General features: G+C 38.2%; 2 protein-coding genes across 2 annotated transcripts; one reads left to right on the forward strand and one right to left on the reverse strand.

The window, feature by feature from the left end:
• Positions 1–89: 89 nt before the first annotated feature.
• On the reverse strand, positions 90–8928 carry LOC310961544 (macoilin-1; the record flags this gene model as incomplete). Its single annotated transcript, XM_083933661.1, has 11 exons — positions 8837–8928; positions 7180–7321; positions 6941–7067; positions 6610–6733; positions 6083–6261; positions 4991–5453; positions 4728–4886; positions 3680–3850; positions 2401–2527; positions 1548–1722; positions 90–280 (listed from the first exon to the last, which is right to left on the reverse strand). The coding sequence occupies exons 1-11, from the start codon at positions 8911–8913 to the stop codon at positions 90–92; spliced, it is 1935 nt and encodes a 644-aa protein (XP_083789787.1). The 5' UTR covers positions 8914–8928.
• Positions 8929–14089: 5161 nt separating this feature from the next.
• LOC310962200 (cysteine-rich venom protein TEL1-like) lies at positions 14090–15851 on the forward strand (the record flags this gene model as incomplete). Its single annotated transcript, XM_083934583.1, has 5 exons — positions 14090–14186; positions 14468–14598; positions 14834–14924; positions 15435–15577; positions 15753–15851. The coding sequence occupies 5 exons, from the start codon at positions 14090–14092 to the stop codon at positions 15849–15851; spliced, it is 561 nt and encodes a 186-aa protein (XP_083790709.1).
• Between the last annotated feature and the right edge of the window lie 1295 nt (positions 15852–17146).

Below are 17146 nucleotides of genomic sequence, written 5' to 3' on the forward strand. Positions count from 1 at the left end.
TTTAGCTCTGTGTTAAAAGTCCATTAGGCCCTGCCCCTCACGTTTCATGATGGAGGGGTCTGAGGATCAGAAATAGGCAGTGACAGCCTTTATTTCTTCAGACACTGGTACATCAGTGCTCGTGGATTCAGCATGTAGCGCTCAGAGTTCAGTAACTTTGTGAGATACTGCGGCACCTGAGGCCGAGGAGCCATGTAGGACACACCGGGACTGACCGCCATCACCTCCGCAATCTTCTGCTTCATCTCCTTAATCTCCCGGTCCTGCCTCAGCACTTTATCTGTGGGACAAACAAAGGTAATACATGAGGGTGAGGAGGCTGCAGGATGTAGCATCATCATTTTTAACATTAATGTGTGTAACCTACATTCTTACCTCAGGTTTATGTATTTATTTGATTAGGTCTGGGTGAATAAGGAATTGTCTTTAGGTGTCATATTAGACAGGAGAGGTTGGTTACGTCCTAAGAACATGATCTGACGGATGTTTGTCAACTGTTTTGGTAAATGCACGTATGCTTTTCTGTCTAAACGGAAACTGATCCATGCAACAAGCCAGTCATGTAATTTATTACCCATAGGACGTTTTGTCAATGTTTATTTGTTGTGACTCTGAATCATTAGTTTTCTTCATTGCTGAGGTATTCTGGATGACACCAGAGCTAAAACTTCCCCTTCATCATGTAGATATTCACTTATCGGCTCTGATCACCCTTTTTAATATGGTCTGCGCTCTCCGAGTGCCCTTCTTCTTTAATACTGTAATTGTTTAATAATGTTAAACCTGTATCTGCAATAAAATCTGCACCACAACACAGTGTAACAGACACTGTGCTGATTGAATAATGGCTTTTGAGGATTTTGAGTATGTGCAAAATGTTTAATTTAATAAAATATAATAGATTTATGTTTACTATGTTTCTGTACCGTCACATAAAAGCAACCATAACATTATGCAGAATGTGTCAGAGTTGATATCTTTGCACAATGCATTCAAAGGTTATGTCGTTTTATGTGAAACGGGCATCATTGACAACCAGTGAGAGACTAATAATATAGCTTATCATCATCCAGATACATTATGGGTCATGTCTGGTGAACTCTGGATTGCATTTGTAGGAAAGGAATGATCAGAAAACTTAGGAAAGTATTTTAGGAAAATAAAAAATGTAATGGCAGAAAATGTGTTCACACAAAAATCTGTGAATCTTTTGCAATATTTTAAAACTGTATTTTACCAAAAGTCATTGATGGCCTAATGATTAAGGAGTGGGGCCGGAATAAAAAGCACTTTAAAGCCACATGTTGGGGCAATTGGATCCTTTTTTTGATCAAAAAAACTCAAATCACTTGCTTATGGTCTACTTTTCCTCAAAATAATGTTCTAATGTGAGTTCAGTAGTTTGAGATATCCTGTGAACAGACACACGTACAAACAAACAAAGCTTATAGTGGTGCAGTAAGTCAAAAAAAGTCACATATTCAAGAATTAAGATGCACAAGGAGACAAGACAAATGTGAAATATGTAAAAGAGAGAGAGTAGGAACCTTGAGCGATTTCCAGCTGTCTGCGGGCTCCTCCCAGAGCTGAGAACAGGTCCAGTTTGATGCGAGTCTCCGCGCTCAGGTTGTACTCCAGATGCTGAGCTTTCTCCTGCATTGCTGACAGAGTGGACAGCAGCATGTCTGTCTCTTTCTCCACACAGCGGTACTTTCCCAGAGCCTGAGTCCAAAGACACATTGACAGTAACATCAAAACATCAGTCAACTTTATGCGACGACCACCTGAGGGATGCAGTGCTTTGGTGTCCTAAGTACTTTACTTTTTTTAAATCTCAGTCTCAGTGCTTCGCTGTTGCTTTTGCCTTCATGCAAATGTGCTCAGGTTCATTCACTTAGGAAACCAATGCACCACAAAGAGAAAACTTCCATTTCCATGATGAATTGGCCAGCCATTCAAAAAACACAAAAGCTGAACGTTATATTAGATATAAAATACTCTAAGGGATGAATTGATTTTCTGCGTTAACTTTTTATTAAAGCAGAAGAATGTTTATATGATAGACCTGGCTTTTGTTTCAGCATGCTTCATGGGGAGTATGTGAATAAAATGAAATCAAATACCACACAATAAAACAATGTACACACCTGATGTCAAGACAACAAAAACAACCATACAATATCACTGCATACTGATATGATCACTGCCGGCCAAAATAAAAAAAAATGAAAAGATCTAAATGGTCCTAATGAACAATTCAGTTTAAAAAAAGACTTTACGAACACAAAATTACAGACATAAAAATCAGACGACTACATGACCACAACCAAGTACTGCACCACTTGAGACTCACAGACACTGAAACTCACAAGTTCATTCCCAAATAGTGTAAAAAGATACCTCAACATCACTCTCTAGATCTACCACACGACTCTCTTTCACTTGACACTCCAGCTGTAGTTGTTTGTACTCTGTCTCTAGATCTTTAACTCTTTTCCTTAACATTTGGGTCTCACAGTGTTCCTGCCTGGTGTAGGAGATGGAGAAATTAACAGTTTTGAGAGGTCAGAGAGGGGTTTCATTGGAAATGAAGACCAGTTTAAACAGAAAGAAACATGACATTTTTATTTGCATTGGTCTTGTTGTTGTTTTTTTATACATCACACATGAAGATGGTTATATAAAATGCAAGGAAATATATTATCAATCTGTAAAAAAAGTAATAGTTTTGGGAAATACCTTTATTCACTTTCTTGCCTTTACATAGAAGATAAAAATTCATATTAGGGTCATATCTGAACTTTAAATTAGGCTTGCCACAGTAGTCAGACTTACCATTATGACATCGATGTTACTTTCCCACCACCTTCTTATAAAAATGAAACCCATTTAATCAATGTCTTTGTATCATTGCCCATGTTCATTAAATAAAACAACTCTAATTTGTAAAATAAGGGTGACATCAAAACCTGGTCGGATGAGGGACGCTTCAATTATAAACTGCAGGTAGCAGGAGTCAGACTTTACTTATCACGTGACGAGACATGGCAGAGGACTTGGTGTCAAAACAAAAAGCAAAAGCATCTATTTGGCAAACCTTCAGATTTAAACCTGACAGGGAACCTGATGACGTCAGTAGCCACGATCAGCTCAGAAGCTCAACTGGAGAGGCCAGAGATCGAAATAAGCTCTACAGATAGTGAGTGTCATCTACGAATTTCTTTTCTTGTAAAATGTCCGGTGTATTATTGTTAACACCAGTGTTGTCAAGTTTAATAGCCGGTGGGAGAATGTCCTCATTGTTGCATCCCTACTTTCAATATAGTGTTACAGTTAGCACAAAGACTGGAAGCAGAGGGAAACTATACCCACCTACTCGCATCTCTAAAGTTATATCTCGTTTGTTTTAATGCGTTCAAAAACCGATGGTCCTTCGAGGGGTTACGTCCCGGACTATTTCTTGCCCAGGCAGTGACCTCAAAGAAATAGTCCGGCATGTAACGCGGTGCTTAAATCGTCGTACCTTTAGACAGAGCCAAGCTAGATCGCCTCATCTGACTCTCAGCAAGAAAGTGAATAGGCATAATTCAAACATGATTTAATGATACCAGTTTTACTTTCCAGGTACAAAGCCACTTGAGTAACAGTGCATTTTAAAGGTTTGATAAGTGTGACTTACCTGTTCGTTAGGCTCCGTGCTGTGCTGGCTGCTTCCTCCAGTTTCTGAGCCTGAAGCTCAGCCAGCTGTTTCTCAACAGAGAGTCTGGCCTCCGTCTCTGCTCTGGTCTTCTTCTCCAGCATCGCACTGCTCTGTTTGTCCCTCTGCTTGGTTTTAGTGAGACACAGCATCCTGAAGGAAAAGTATTAATCACACTTTAGTTGGCTACTGCCACATCCTGTTTGAGATTAATTTCCAGCGTCTCGTAAACAGACAGAATCCTTGTAGTTGCTGGAGAGCACCATGCTTTAAAAACCGGAGCATGTCTTCTCAGAACTGGTGGCGCTGATCAAAGCTGTGAACAACAGCAACACAACAAAACCAGCTGGTGGATGTGGGTCTGATGTGGTAAAAGAGTTGATGGTTTTCATAACTATTAGTTTTTTGTAAATTTGCCCGTATAAGGAATAGTTTGGGTGCTCTGTTACTCTTCACATGCCCCAAAATGTTTTTGGGTATATGTGTGTGTGTGTGTAGTATTAATTTAGTTTTTACCTTGTAGATCGATGCAGGCATGTGTATACAGATATATAAATGTGTACACATAATGACATGAGTACAGCTAAATGTGACCTTGTTTATATTTTTTATTATTTCTGCTCCTCCAGGTGAGTGCGCTCCAGTAGACATGTGGGAGGGTGGGTGGATATGTTGTTGGTTGCATATTTAAAAAACTGTATTTTGTGCTTGTGAACCTTTCCAAGTAAAAATATTAAATTCATGCTCATCACATTGATTCACCCACCTAGATCTACTCTAATGAATTTCAGATCGCATGCTGTGAAAGTAAAAGTAAGATTCAAGTGGTTATCGTTCATTTATGGATGAGAACTGGGAGCCACAGCCTTCAACATGAAATATGACTTGATAATCCATCTTAAAAAGAGAGCCATCAGTCCTTTTGAGGATTCAGACATCTTATTTTATATTTGTACACTGGTGTAATGTGTCAAACAGCCCACAGAAGGAACCAAAGAGCTTCCAGCAGTGGATCTGTTGGATGACTCACTTGCTCTGGAGCAGCATGTTGGACTGTCTGAGCAGGGAAACCTCAGGTCTCAGGCTCCTCTCGCTGTTGGTCAGGTTGCAGATGTGACTTCGCAGCTCCTGCTCACTCTGCCTGCTCACCTGCAGCTCACCCTTCAGCCTCCTCAGCTCCTGCTCCAGCCTGGAAGACAATAAAAGGTAGAGTTACAGGGGAAGTTAGATTTCTTTAGCTCTGGTTTTCACCCTCACATGCCTAATTTTAAACAGAAGTTAATGGTGGCATACTTGCTCGCCTGTTCAGCGTGGTGATTCTGAGCGGCTGTGGCACTCTTCTCTGTAACGTCCCGGTTGGGGCTGACTGTTTTTGAGCTGGATCTCTGCTTCCTATCAGTCCTCCCTGCAGGTGGTGAAGGAGTGTTTGTGCTGCCTCTGCAGGCTTTTGGCGAGGAGCTTTTAGCCGTCCGCGTGGCTTTGCTTCCTTGCTCATCTTGAGGTAGATTTTCTGGGGTTGTAGAGGATTCTGATCCTCCTGCCCCACTGTGGGGCATTTCTCTGGACTCACAAGGTTTGGATGATAACGGCCGCCGGTTTGATTCAGCTGACCTCACTTCCTGTGTTCCCTTCTCTGTCGCTCTCTCCTCACTGCGGATCTGGAGGCAGTCCACAGTCTGTGCCTCATCATGGGCCACTACAGCGCCATTCTGACACTGATACTGAGTCGACTCAGGCTTTATCTTCCATTTTGAGCCTGCAAGTGCGGGCAGAAACAAAAATGAATATAATATGATCTCAATTATGCAGCATTTGCAGCCTTCCGTCCTTTTTTAACTGGCCTTCCCTGCAAACAATGCATTAAAAAGTAGAAAAATAAGCAGTTCACTTGTTATTCTTGTGCCACCACATATCAACAACACCCTTGCAGACACTTTGGGAAAAAAATGGAAAAGAAACTGTGGATGCCTGGTGCAACATTTGCTGCCACTTGAGTTATGTTGTCATCATTTTCACTTTAGTGGAATAATTGTATTATGTAAGAATTCCCTAATTTGCTTTCTCTTTACATCTCTGCAGGAATCTTTTCAGTTCTCATTGCCTGAAGAGTTTGTGAATGACGTATAGTCATTAATAGAATTGTAGAAAATCTAGAGGATTTCCCTGATGTCATAATGATGAACTGACATGTTTTATATTTATTATTGTTGCTCTTAAACACCCAGTTTCTGGTAGGTCTCCCCCACTGTTGATTTGAAATAAACATTATTAAACTGAGTGGTTACTTTAAGTGTTGAACCTTTGACCGGAAACATACGACCCATCCTGCAGATAGTAAGAGTGGAAGAGACAAGTGTGTATTATCAGGTGGTGCAGAAGACTTACTGCTGCTGCCATCTGTGCCAGTCTTGGGGTAAACCTGCAGGCCTGGAGGGAGCGAGTGCTGCAGCAGGTGCATGTGGAAGTCATTCTCATTCTGCACGGCTTTCTGTATGCGCAGTTTGAAGATGTTGGTGAAGTAGCAGGTGGCATCAAACCCCAGGTACACGACAGGATATCCAATGCTGAATGTGAATACGAAGGGGAAAAGACAGAGTATGTGTGCCACATTAAAAATATATAAATACATCTCTTCTGACAATTTATTTATTATTAACAGTAAGTCTATTTTTAGATTTATGCATATTTTATTTATTTTACTTGTTAATTGTTTGTTAATAGATATTATCAATGTTAATTTCCAACTTTAATCTATGGTGCACAGACATAGAGGCCAATATCAATACCACGTGGGATTAATACAAGTTTAATACTAATGCTTTTTATTACAGTTCAATTAATTTATCTAAGTAACCTCAATTTTGAAAAATATTTAAGGAGTGTAAAGGGTGCTTTGTGTTAAATCAACAAACCAGTGTGCAGCAAAAAGATGAGACAGGTTGGCATGAGAGGTTTTAAGGTCTTTGAGTCGAAGTGAAGCCTCTGTGTAAACAAGCAGAATCCACAGGGACACTGTCGATATACAGATGCCTTTCTCTGCAAAAAGATACGACAGAATCAGAAGTGAAGAGATGACAAAAGTGTTTTTTCAAATAAAATCACTACTAATTCAATTAAATTGTGAGAAGCTGCATAGCTATTACACTGAACAAAGCTTGATTTGTATGAAAGCAACTGAGAGTGTGGTATATTTTGTCATGTGTGCCAAAAAAGAAACAGAACAAAACTAACAATATTACTCACCTGTGTGCCATATGTAATTGAATAACACATAGGTGCTTGCCACAAAGAACAGCCAGTGCAGAGGAACAAAAATAAAAAAAAAGATGTCCAGAGTGAAGGCAGCACAGACAAAAACAACACAAATAACCTGCAAACAAACAAAAACACACATTAATTTCAGTAAAAATGTGCTGGATTCATTCTATGGGATTATAATTGTCTGGGCATGCATTATGAGCCTACACAGGAGGGGTTCTCACCAGCCCGTGGCAGTGGAAAGTGGTGTATACACTCCCAAAGAACAGCCAGCACGGCCACAAGTACTCCAGTCTGAATTCAAGGATGAAATCTGCCAGCAGCACCAACGTCCACATCATCATAAACTTCAGGAAGGTGTACGCACTGCAAATAGACGTATACAGTCAATTACTGTTATTATTTTTATGCATATAACATCAGCGGGGGTGTTGTATTCAGTGTGGATGAATGTGAAACAGATTTGTTTTATAGTCTCTGATTGTAAAGACATTACAGAAACTGTGAAGCCTCTTACAACAAAGCATTAAACACAAAGAAGCCAATACTAGACTGGAAACACGCTGCTAAACCTATAATTGTGCAGCTGCATCTTAAAACGGCAGTCCGTCCTTTTAAGTAGAGACACTGCAGAACAATGACTGTTCCCTCATTCATTTTATCTGGCGACCACGAGCCAAACAGGAGCTGTGGTTTCCTCCTTTGTTCTGCTTGTCCGTAGACTGCTATCACATCACCCCTTTGTTTGGTAACCATGGCAATATTTCATCTGGAGGAGAGAGGGAGCACCATAACACCCCATTGCACATGCAAGTTCTAAATCTGCCTTTTAATGTGACCGATAAACAATGTATTGTAATTGATCTTACATGTATTTTATACTAAATAAAACACTAAACATGCAACAATAAAAAGCTATATTTTATCTGAAAGAGTGAGGAGGGACAGCTCTTACATTCTTTATACAAGTTCAAATTAGCTCTATGTTACGTGAAAAGTGTACTTAAATGTATCTCACTTTAATCTTAAATAGAGCTGCCAAAATGAGAGTTATTCCAAAGGAAAAAAAGCAATATTTAGTCTTTAAGATAACATAGGGGGGGAAACGGAGGGCTACATCATCTTAAATCATTCAAAGAAGTTAAAATATAAAATATAATTTAGCCAGTAGAGGGTATTTTAATAAATGTTAGGGGTATTTTTATTTAAAAATCATAGTTGGGAAATAAATGTATGATATTATAGAATAAAATCAAGAACTGTATATCTGATTATCGAGCACATTTGTGAAAACAAAAGCAGATAGTGTTTGAATGTTCAGAAAATACATCATATTAAACTGTGTTTTTTTAATTCACTGTCTTGCTCATGTGATATGGTGCACATTTAAAACAAGTGGTTTATCCCTCAGGAGTAAGTCTTTTCTTCTCTGGACTGTCTAGACAGGTCAAATTGGGCTTTTTTTTTTATGTGTGCAAAATGAACTTCCTTCCTTAAGCCTAATAGGGAAATGCAATGAATCCAAATATAATGCGTTAATAGTGCGCATAATGTGGCGGAGATGCAGGAGACGATGCCAAAGCAGGTGTTAACACCCTGAGGAGAAGCAGGCCGATGTTAACTTGCACAGCTGCTCGTCCCTGCCTCTCTGTAAACAATGTCGGCTGAAGTAACTCGCGACATCTCAACGCTTCAGTTGTGCGCAGTTTGAAGCGCGTTGAGGCGCCCTGACCACCGGCTCATGTAACAATGTGACCCGCGACATGAAGTGATACGGGGTGTGAGGCAGACAGGTGAGCGGGATGACGACGGCTGAAATTTTCACACAAAGACGATGAGGCACCACAACAAAAGCAGCGTCCGCCAGGCGGCTGTAGCTACCTTTCAGACAGCTTCTCCGTTATTTTCAGCTTTTTCATTTTCCGTAGCCTGCTCGCGTCCACATAACGTTTCTTCATCGTATGGCTTCTCCTCCCCCCGTGCTGTTTGTTTTTTTTACACCGCAGCGAAGACGAGAAAAAAGGGCAGAAATAGATGAAGGAGGTCCCTCCTTGTGGAAGAGGATGCTCAGCTCAACCTGTGATGATGTCTGGGAACACGTCCGCGCATGCGCACTGGGTGTTGTACCTACAAGTGCTCGTCGCAGGAGGGGAGCAGACACACTGTACCCAATCTGTAATTAATAGTCTGATGATAACACATAATCATATTGCAAGCGGCTTTACAAACACATCATTTATACAATATGAATATAATATAATTAATAAAGGCAACAATAAAACCAGAACTGTACAACAAATTATATTTTCAAGATTCAAGATTCAAGAAGCTTTATTTATCCCGAGGGAAATTATTTTGCAACAGTTTCAATACAAAGGTGGAAAAGGATCAGAGTAACAATAAGCTAACATAATCAAATCAAAATAAAGTACAAACAGTGAGGGTAGCAGCAGATAGTTACAGTTCCATTAAATAAATCAATAAAGTGATGTAGTGGTGATATAAAGAGACAGTGTAAAGTGTAGCAGCATTTCTTACTGAAGTAAGTTACAGTAAAGTACAGTAAAGTGTAGCAGCATTTCTTACTGAAGTAAGTGACAGTACAACTGAATAAAGTGGTGCAGTGATGATATAAAGTGACAAAGTGACATTTTCAGGACACAGTGTCTCCACTGTTCCTTACCTGACCAGGGGGAGATGAATTATAAAGTTTATAAAGTTTCAGGTAGATATAGATTTGGCATCTATGTGTTACACTCAGTAAATGTGTAAATGTATAGATTTGATTTAACTAGCGCCTTCTATCACTCTCTTTTTAAAGTTGTCTTTTATTTAACTCTGCCCTTTATTTTAAAATTGTACCTTATTTATGTTTGTTGGGCCGCTGCTGCTACTGGTTTGATTTAGTGTTTGTGTTTTGTCTCTATCTAGAGAAGCCATACCAAATTTGGGGGGGAGCTAATTATTTCCAATTTAATATAGGTGTGTCTGCAACTGAATATTATATTCATTATAAATTAGTCTGCTAATTATTTTATTGATTCATTGATTGGTTTGAAACTATAAAAAATGGTAAGATAAATATAAATATGACCTAATTACAAGGAAATGAGTAAATCCATTAAATGTCTATTAACGAAGTGTCATATTAAGTGCAATATTTTGTTTTTTTTGTTTCTAAAATCTTAATTTGAAAAGTATCTGCAGAACTGACTCCTCAACGTTCAGGGACAGATCCCCCTCCCCCACAGATACACAATTATGTAATGATATACTCAGGATCTTTTATCCCACCTATTTCCAGCTGTACACACGCTACTTGTGTGTTTACTACTAAAAAACACCACAATATTCTGTAAGGTCACATTTTAAAACCTTATTATGGGATTATTAGGTTAACAGCAGGGCAGGCTAATGAGGGTTTTAAAAAATATATCCTTTTAAGTATAATAATGACGATAAATAAAAGGTTTGATCCAGAAACATTATTTTCAACCATCTGCATAAAGTTCAGTACACGACAGACGAACACAACTGTTTCTTATGGTCCCTGGATTAAGGTGCAAATAGGCAAAGAAGCCTCACTGCTGGCTGTTTTGCATATTAACCCTGCAGAGGAGATCATGTTTTTTTATTCCAAATTCCTTTATTTCATTTTTGCAGACAGGCAAAGAAAAGCACAACAGTAGCATACTTCGTCAGAGCATTTGCTTTAAAGCGAAAAACAGAAACAAGAGAGAAACATTAGAAGCTACTGTCCTGCATGTTTTAGGTTTCTCTCTGCTCTAACACACCTGACTCTAATGACGTGCTCGTTATCAAGCAGCTGAAGCTCGTCACAGGTTTGATCAGAATCAGAATCAGAATCAGAAAACCTTCAATGTCCCGCAGACGGGGAAATTCTTTTGTCACAACAGCAACAGAATATGACAAAATAAGATAAAAAATAGCAAAAATAAGCAATAAAGTTAAATTTTCTTAAAAAGGGAAGAAATGGAAATAGACATATACATATTCACATGATATAGTGATAACCATTACCATTAGAGCAGGGCTGCTGCTTTTGGGGGCCTTAAGCATAAATAGTCAGAACGGTCAAATAAATATTTAAAATTGACATTAAATAAACATATAGCTATAAAATTGTATAAATTAAGTAATACATAAAACAATTTGTCATCATAAAATATTTTCTTGCGGGGAAAAGGATGTTTTTTTGTTAAAATCGTCATGAACTATGATAATGTCACTATGAATGAATACACTCTTGACATCCAGAAACCTTATTTTCATTTCATTTCATTATATAGCGAGCCTCAAATTAAAAGAAAGTAGTGCATGTTAGCGCCTGTGACCATGAAAAAACCTTGGTAGTAGGTATCGTAACGGTCTGTGAGAGCTGCGTGAAATCCCAGCCCACTTTTTTCTCAGTATTTAGTACAGTTTAGTACAGCTTCTTTAAAACACATGAGAAACGTTATTGTCATACATCTGCATACAAAAAGAATGAATGGTGCATTTGGATAACACATATGGTGCAAGAGTACAAACAAGGTGCTGAACAGCAGTAGTCGTTTGTGGTTCCCTGAGGATATTTGTGTACGGACGTACAGGGATTACTTGTGGAAATATGCAGTCAAGCTTATTTTGTCTCTATCTACTTGTCCTGTGTTTTGCATATTAGCCGTGTCCTGTTTTCGACTCTGTCCTCCAGAAATGTTATTTCATTTGATTTCATTTTTTATCAAGCCTCAAACTACAAATATCAAACAGTTTAGCAACAAAACATTTTATGGAGACTGAAAACGTGTAGGCTGAAGCTACTGTACAGCTTATTATACCTACCCTTCTTACTTTTAAATTAGTGGCATGATTTTAACTCAGGTCAATCAGGAAAAATAATTGCAGACAAAAAACTAAACTAAATTTCCATACACTGAAAATAAATAATATTATTATTATTATTATATATCACAGGTTGGTTTCTTTGCTGGGATTGCTGTTGGTCACCTTATATTTTCACATTTGTTTAGAATTTGTCAATTGAATACACATTTTTAGGTCCTCGTCAAGATTATTCCCCTTTTAAAAACACATCTTTCTCCTTCCTGTTCATCTGAGTTGATAGGGACTTTCTCAAACCGGCGCTGTAGAAATTCTAGGAGTAAACAATGATGCGCTTTACAAATTACTCATGCTGTCAACTAGGTCATAGAAATTGAATGCATATAGTTGAATGAAAAGTGTATTTGTTGGGTCATAATAACCAAGCCAATGTATAATTCTTATGGCCTTCTTCTGAAGTATAAATATAACATTTGAGTTTGTTTTACAAGTGCTGCTCCACACCATTGGTCATATATGGAATAATGAGAGAAAAATACAATAAATATGTGTTCTCGTTCAGGATATCCTTTGTTTAGTAAAATATTGCTATACATTGCTATTGCTAAAATATTGAAAGGGTTTTTCAACAGTTGTGCTTTAACATTTGTGGTCTCCAAATTCATTTATGATCATTCCCAGAAATGTATTTTCTGTTTCAACCTCATTCAAATTGATTTTTACTTGGTTTCTTTATTTTGGTCTCTCATGTGAAATTGCTCATCACACTACAGTAGACCATTGTAGTTTGTTTTTTTTTGCTTTATACAATGTGTTTTTCTTTTTTTCCTGATACATTTAATGAACACATTATTTATTTATAAAACTGTTCTGGTTAATATCATTACCTTAGTCAATTTAAGATTCAATAAATCATTCAAAGCTTTATTGTGAAACATAGAGAGCAAGTAGGACAAGGTAAGGGAGCTGTTCTGAACACTCTGGGAATTCATATAGAGAATAGTAGTGTAGAATATAAACAAATATTTGCTATGTAAAGAGTAATGGCGTCTTGACCCGAGACTGAATGACTCATCCTTCCACTGTTTTTTGTTTTCATAGCTTGTAGGGCCCCGCGAGCACATTAGTGCCTGTGACCAAAAAAACGTAGGTAGTACAGGTATTGGGGAGCGATCTGAGAGAGCTGTGTGGAGGCAATCCCAGCGCAGCCCCAGTACATCTTCTTTACGAGAAACGTTATTGTCATACATCTGCATACAAAAAGAATGAATGATGCATTCGGATAACACATATGGTGCAAGATTGCAAACAAGGTGCACAACCAAAACAGCAGTGGCCATTTGTGGTTCCCTGAGGATATTTGAGTACAGATGTGTAGGGATTAAGATGTAAATAGACAGAGGTTAAGCTTGTGGACGGCAGAGTGTTGAGGTGTCTGACAGCCTGCGCGAAGAAGCTGTAGCAGAGTGTAGTGGATTTATCAATTCAGTTGAATTGTATTTATACTGTCTAATAACAGCACAAGTTATCTCAGGACACTTTCTCCACAGAGTAGGTCTACACTCAATGATTTCTTTATGATTCACAGAGACTCAACAATACTCCCATGAGCAAACAGTGGCGATGAAACCCCCCTTTAAACAGGCAGGAACGTCAGACAGACACTGGGCTCATGGTTGATGCCTTCCCTCATTGAAATTACTCGATGCCAGTGATGCAAGAGTACAGACAAGATGCAAAACAAGGTACAAGTTCTGTTGTTTCCTGAGGATATGTGTGCGGAGGATTTGTAGAGATTAAGGTGACAGAAGGCCGGCAGGCTATTGTCACCACTAAAGAGAGGTGGTCACATGGAATATTTGAAAAAAAAACAAAAAACAAACATGTCAAAACAAACATGATGCACCGTATAGATTACACATGATCATGTTAGAAGATCTGAAAAGAGCCATCCAGTCAAAATGAGCTATCAAGACAGGGAGAATGTAAATAAATCAGTGCTTTGTGTTGGATTTACATTATCAATGTTTAATTGAGATACTAAGATCTGTTTGAGATTTTCTACACCCTCGAGAGGCATATACAGCATCCCGTGTCACAGTTATCACAAAGAAAACAATGTAAACACAGACCAGCAGCTTTCCAGACATCATCAACAACATGTCATAGGTTCTTTGATGACAATAGGATGCCCTGAAGTCTGTGTGTTCATTTGTCACATGTCTGTGCGGCCGTGTATATATAAGGGACACCTGTGGCTCTCAGAAGTTAACAGTCCTGGTCCTAACCATGGCTTCATACACCTTCACCTTCCTGTGCGCCTTGACCGTCTTCATCACTCTTCAGGTTCCTAGCACCTCGGCATTTTTTTTTCACTGGGGGGTAAGTGAAATAATATGTCTTCACTAATATGGGATTTGTATTGAGTGCATATTTCTTGTTATTTTAACTTTAAAATCTTTTTATTTTTTTAGAAAACATACATTTCTTTGTTTGCTACTATTGTGCAATAAACTAATCATTATTTTCTTTCCTTTCTGAAAACCATCCTGAAGAGTGAGTGTTTTTAATTGTTATCATTAATATTATTATGATATTTTTTTTTCTATAATCATTCAGATTCACACCTCAAAATCTTCTTTTTCTGTTTAAATTATGTTTATTTAGATATAGGATCTCCCACAAAGCCTGATACATCTGATACATCTCCAGTCAAAACTAACCCGAGTGAGATTGTGAACAAGCATAATGCCCTGAGAAGAGGAGTTCAGCCTTCTGCTAGCAACATGTTGGAAATGGTAACATCCTGATAATGCTTTCATAATTTCAAAAGCAGTGTGAGCTTCACTGAATTGTATCAAGCATGGATACTCACTTGATCTAGGCTCTTAATGCTCAGATTGATATTTCACAGGCTCCCTCGTGCAGCAAATCAGAAAAAGCTAAAATAATTTTCCAGAAAAGCACCACCATTTTCTGGTGTATATAACTGTAGTGGTCTAAATGTGCTCATCTGTCCTCTGATCCTTACAGAGCTGGAGCAGCGAGGCTGCAGCCAACGCTCAGAAATGGGCCAACACCTGCTCCATGAAGCACAGCCCTGACGGCTTCGGAAAGATCAGCAGTAAGTTCATTATTACAATGTAATATTATTTATATTAAAAAAAGCTATACAGCCACACTGTAAATTTACAAGCAAATTGATAATTGAGAGCTACAGTGTTACTTTACACGTTTGAATGATGTGTTTCAAGCATTTTAATCTGTGTAATTAATGTGTAACATGATTAGAACATCATGTGACATTAAACGCTACATTGACACCCAGACAAATTACATAACTTACAGTCAAAGTATAGATTCAATAAATGTGAATGCCACTGCGTTGACTCCCAACCCAATAATGTAATCTTTATTTACCTCAAGAGGGGATTTACAGTAGGTTTTGTTGATTTGAGCCAAAAATAAAGTCTTCCAAGGAATGAGTTAGGATTATTCAGCAGAGACATGTGCAGTGGAGACGATGAGGTCCTTTCATTTGTGAGCTAAAATTGAGAGCAACTTCATAATGGTCTTTAAAAGAATTCTCTCTCTCTCTCCTTCTTTCTCCCTCTCTCTCCCTCTTTAATTGTAGCTAGCGGCTGTGGAGAGAACCTGTACATGGCCAGCTATAAGAACTCTTGGAGCAACGCTATCCAGACCTGGTACGACGAGATTAAGGACTGGCGCTACGGAGTGGGATCTACCAATGGAGGAATGGTTGGACACTTCACACAGGTTCTCTTACTCTACATCTCAGTTTCTAAAGTACTTGTTAATTCTGACTAACTTATTTCAAATGGGTCCTGACTTGCTTGAAAATCTTTGAAAGCTCAGTAATCTAATCAGTGACTATAAGTATTAATGCCGTGGGCTCTGACAATTTTGTGTTTTATCTCTTCTATTAAAAAAGGTTGTTTGGTACAACTCCAACAAGGTTGGCTGTGCTGTGGCCTACTGCCCCAACGCTGAATACAAATACTTCTACGTCTGCCACTACTGCCCACCGTGAGTACAACACATTTTTCTATTTTCAGTGGTAAGATCGGCACATTTTCTCACTATTTAGGTTGCGTTAAATGGATCCGACATCGAGGTTCATCATGAAAATTAAAAAATAAATGTATTGGGGAGTTTTAAAAAAAAAAGAAAAAGGCCCAAAAAGCATCCAATTTTTCATCCGGAAATGTTTTTGTACATTTCAGACCACGAATAACTACTTTAAAGTGCTGTTCTCACACAAATAATGTCCGAAAGTCGTGGATGCAAGACAAAACCCAAGTAAAACCAAGTAATAAAACAGTATTGAAAAATAACTGCAGTTTGCATCTAAGTTATCCTTCCACACCTCAATGAGTATGAAATATTTATTAAATATGCTTTGCTTTCTCAGTTCACATCCGTGACATGTTTGGGCCGATATCCAATGTGAGTGTCTATGCTGTTACATTTAATATTTGATGCTTTGGCCTACATTACAGTGGAAACTACCGGAATAAACAACCCTACACGATTGGACGCCGTTGCGGTGATTGCCGTTATTCCTGCAGCAACAACCTGTGCAGTAAGTGTAATACAGTACAGCAATGGCAGATTTGAAAAATATATTTAACCTGTCTTAATCCAGGTCTGGATCATGGCAATGTGGATATTATACACTGTGTGGCCACTGAGAGAGCCCAAACACTGTATTATTATTATATGCTCAATAAGGGGGTTAAAACAAAATATTACCGGTATGGGTTTACATATTTATTGTTTTATTAACATTATTTTGAGCTTACATTTTGGACCTGTTCAAGAGAAATCCCAAAATGATGTCCTCAACGGTGACACAATACAAAGTCAGACTTGTTTCCGTTGTAGTCATTGATGTGGAGTAATGACGCATGACGAAAAAAAGGCATTGCATCACATTTTTGATGCTTGATTTGTAAATGTTGTGTTGAATTGTAACTACATTTTGTATGGTGACATCTCTTTTTTTATTTTTGTCATGTATTTTGTGAAACAATCTGTAACTTTTTTTAAGATAGGTACTATACACCTTAAAGCATTATCATTATTATTATCATCACTAATAAAACAATACATAAAAACCTAATTTATCATAGGTAAAACAACAGGTCAAAGCTTACATAGAAGTATTAACTTGATAAGTGAGTGGAGCCCACTTGCACAGAAAGAGAATAAAGAAGAAATAAATACTTAATTTTCTCATCCATTCATGACCATGGTGTTTATTTTATAAGCAGGACAGCAAACTAGTTTTCTTAATCAGCTAGTATCACCAGCTAATCTTTGCAT

This window comes from Echiichthys vipera (assembly GCF_963691815.1).
Source record: "Echiichthys vipera genome assembly, chromosome: 19".
In the NCBI taxonomy this organism is placed as follows: domain Eukaryota; kingdom Metazoa; phylum Chordata; class Actinopteri; order Perciformes; family Trachinidae; genus Echiichthys; species Echiichthys vipera.